Source organism: Talpa occidentalis, unplaced genomic scaffold (assembly GCF_014898055.3).
Source record: "Talpa occidentalis isolate TD23 unplaced genomic scaffold, MPIMG_talOcc4v2.1 talOcc4.2, whole genome shotgun sequence".
Lineage (NCBI taxonomy): Eukaryota > Metazoa > Chordata > Mammalia > Eulipotyphla > Talpidae > Talpa > Talpa occidentalis.
This window is the reverse complement of record NW_023602073.1, coordinates 42,146,114-42,149,559: the sequence shown is the minus strand read 5'-3', so window position 1 is coordinate 42,149,559 and position 3,446 is coordinate 42,146,114. Positions and strand designations below refer to the sequence as shown.

The 3,446-nt window shown below is 53.5% G+C and overlaps 1 protein-coding gene across 1 annotated transcript; it reads left to right on the top strand.

Moving 5' to 3' along the window:
* Nucleotides 1-720: 720 nt before the first annotated feature.
* On the top strand, nucleotides 721-2,989 carry LOC129146425 (class I histocompatibility antigen, Gogo-B*0101 alpha chain-like). Its single transcript, XM_054698560.1, has 3 exons — nucleotides 721-1,255; nucleotide 1,421; nucleotides 1,488-2,989. The coding sequence occupies exons 1-3, from the start codon at nucleotides 848-850 to the stop codon at nucleotides 1,838-1,840; spliced, it is 762 nt and encodes a 253-aa protein (XP_054554535.1). The 5' UTR covers nucleotides 721-847; the 3' UTR covers nucleotides 1,841-2,989.
* Nucleotides 2,990-3,446: the final 457 nt, after the last annotated feature.

Here is a 3,446-nt window from a genome sequence, read left to right as displayed (position 1 = left end):
CCTCTCACAACCTGTGTCGGGTTCTCCTTCCGGACACTGGAGATTCAAGCCCAGGTCTCACTCCCCATGGCCAGAGGGTTTCCAGAGCAGCCCGATCCAGGTCTCCAGGCTCCCACCAACCCGCCTAGATGCAGAGTCTCTCCAGCCCCTCATGATGCAGATCGCGAAGCCCCCACTCCTCTTGCTGCTGCTCCTGGGGACCCTTATCCTGAAAGACAACTGGGCCGGTGAGTGAGGCGCTGGAAGGAAACCATAGCTCTGGAGGGAGGGCAAGGCGATCCGGACCAGACACAGGACTCAGGGAAAGGTGCAATTAGCCGCCATTAACCCTATTGAGCTCCCTGGGCCCTGTGGAACCAAGCGTAAGTATTCTTAGCCATCGCTTTGTCATTTTGTGTGTAACTGCCATTTTAGAATTTTAGGTTTTGCTGTCCCAAGAAAGACTGCATTCCAGAGATAGTTTCGACAGTTTCCACCCTCACTCCACCCTCGCCCTCCGGTCACCAATGAGGGCGAACTTGCTGTAATTGGAGCTGCAGGCTGGAGCTGCATCTCGGACAGGCCAGTCAGCTTAGAATGATAGCCCGGCAAAGTTGGAGAACGCATCCTTGTAGCCAATGAGTAACTGCCAGCATAATTTAACCTTATTAAAACCCCCTGCTTCCTTTGTTCGGAGCTCTCGATACCTGCTGCTACATTGGTAGGTGCCGTGAGCCCGGACTCAAGTCTGTAATAAACTCCCTTTTGTGTTTGCATCGGCTGTCTTTGGGTTCTTGGAGGCTATGCTCGCTGAGTCTGCTGACCTTGGGCACAACAGGCCCCTCCCTGTCCTCCCAGCCCCCACCTCATGCCCCCTGAGTCTTGGCCCTTCTCCTCCCGGCACCCCTTAACTCTCTCAGGAGCCCCCTCATCCCTGTCCCCTTCCGCCCTGTCTCCCAGAGACCCGCAGGAGGAGGGTCAGCCCGGGTCTCCCCTCCAGCCCCCAGGCTCCCACTCCCTGAGGTATTTCTCCACCGTGATGTCCCGGCCCAGGCCCGGGGAGCCCGGCTTCATCGCCGTGGGCTCCGTGGATGACACACAGTTTGTGTGGTTTGACAGTGACTCTCCGGGTCCGAGGATGGAGACGCGGCTGCCCTGGATGGAGCAGGAGGGGCTGGAGCACTGGGAGGGGGAGACGCAGAGAGCAAAGGGCAAAGCACAGACATTCCAAGAGAACCTTCTCGACCTGCACGGCCGCTACAACGGGGAGAGGCCGGTGAGGTCCAGGACGCGGAAATGACCCCCACCCCCATGGAGGGGCGGGTAACCCCAGACTCTGGGCCGTTCCTTGTGTCCCACTGAGGCAGATGGACCCGCCCAGACCCTTGACCCGGTAAGAGCCCGCGGGACTTTCTTCCCTGTGGTTTCAGTTTCGGTTTAGGGTTATGGGGGGGGGGTGGAGAGGCAGGCGTGGGCGGGGTGACTCAGGGTGACGTGGGTGGTGACAGGCTCTCACACCCTCCAGGAGATGTCTGGCTGTGACGTGGGGCCTGACGGGCGCCTCCTCCACGGATACAGTCAGTCCGCCCATGATGGCACCGATTACTTGGCCCTGAACGGGGACCTGTGCTCCTGGACCGCTGCGGACACCGCCACTCAGATCTCCCCGCGCAATTGGGAGGTGGGTGAAGAGGCAGAGTGCTGGAGGCACTACTGGAGGAAACGTCCTTGTAGTGTCCTGGAGACACTGTGCAGATACCTGGAAAACGGGAAGGAGACGCTGCAGCGCTCAGGTAAGAGGGACCTCAAGGTCTCTTACCTTTCCTCTGGCTGGCACCCGTGGGTAGGGTCAAAAAACTAAGCTTTTTCGGTCGGAGAGGGAGGAGTCCCCCTGGGTTCCATGTTCTATACTAGAGAAAATCACCCAGAGGACCCTACTTTTTCAGGACAGTTAAGGAATCCAGATTCTCCTGACATGGTGGTGGTGTAGAAATAAATTCTAGCCTTTTACCCAGGCAGAGGAAGAACAAGCAGTACTTCAGGAATGGTGAGGTTGGGAGAAGCTTTATTACTCATGCATGAGGTCCCAGACCTGGGGAACCCCATAAGGTCTGAGCACCGATTTAAAGACCAAGGGTTCCTTTTATACACAACTATCTCCATGTCTGTTATATTGATAACATCATGTTTCAGCAGCCACAACCATTTGCGGCAAAGTCCCCAGACAAGAGGGACAAGCAAGGGGGAAAAGACACAGGCATTCGGGGATGGCCTTGGAGAGACAGACCAGCTGGTTGGCTGCCCAACCTTGTAGATAAGAGTGCTGAGGCCCTGGCCATGAATCTTGAAAGGGAAGGAGCTGTAAGTCAGCCAACTTTTTGATTATGCCTGCATTGGAATGTTCATTGCACCTGGGCTGGAAGTTCTGCTAGAATCTTTATTATATTCATTTGCTCAATAATATATTTTCTCATCATTCCCCCCTTTGATGCCCTTGTGAGTTAAATTTCACACAGGGCATCACCTATATACCTTTTTTTTTTTTAAAGAGAACCCTAATTATTACCCAGCACCATTATGAGGTGAGAGTCACCAGAATCCCGGGGAGGAGCAATCTTACATGGTTGGCTGCTTCAGGGCCTCTTCCCTGCCATACAAATACCTCCTTGGGCAGTGATGAGCAGGCCCACTATTCTTTGCCAGACCTGGGGCACTACAGATGCTGACTCAGTTGGCATTGGAGGGCTAGGGCTGATCTAATGAGAGCATAAAAATTTGACTTGGGGCCTCCCTGGTGGCACAGGCAGTTGAGCGCCGCACTGTGAAGCTGTCCGCAGCCTCTGCAGTGCAGGTTCGATCCCGGCTGGCTGGCAAGAATCCCATGTGGTGAAGCAGACCTCTCCTGTCTGTCCCTCTGCTCCCCTCAGCAGTATATTTTATCAGTCTGCCTGTTCTGTTCCCTGCTCTGTCTCTGGTGAATCCTCTCACCCTCCCGTGTATCTGGACTATACCCTGGTTCTTGTATAAATAAATAAATCTTTAAAAAAAAAAAATAAAAAATAAAATTTGACTTGAGTCAGCCACCGGCCTTTATGATGGATTTGAGGCTCTCTCACCTCAGCTGCTCTGGCTGTAGTCAGCAGGCCCACTACCAGTGGGATGCTCAGGGACACTCTCTAAATCCCATGAGGGGATTTTAACATTGAAAGTGTATCTCTTTTAGTTAAACAAGTTAGGCATCACATTTACAACAAAGCACCATTGTTTGTGTGGAGTAGCACATTGATACACTCTCTGAGCACAGGCCAGGTAAGGGCCATTTGTAGCACAGATCTTAGAAGTGTGAGTCAAAGGGTTTGTAGCATTTCTTACAGAGACACAGGACCTAGGATAGGATTCGAGGAGGAGTTAGTTGATACCTTTGGAGGGAACAAACCTGGGTCAAGCATGACTCCCTCATACTGGTA

Excerpts from the sequence above, each read along its gene's own strand:
- LOC129146425 (XM_054698560.1), top strand. The coding sequence starts at position 848 with ATGCCCCCTGAGTCTTGGCCCTTCTCCTCCCGGCACCCCTTAACTCTC.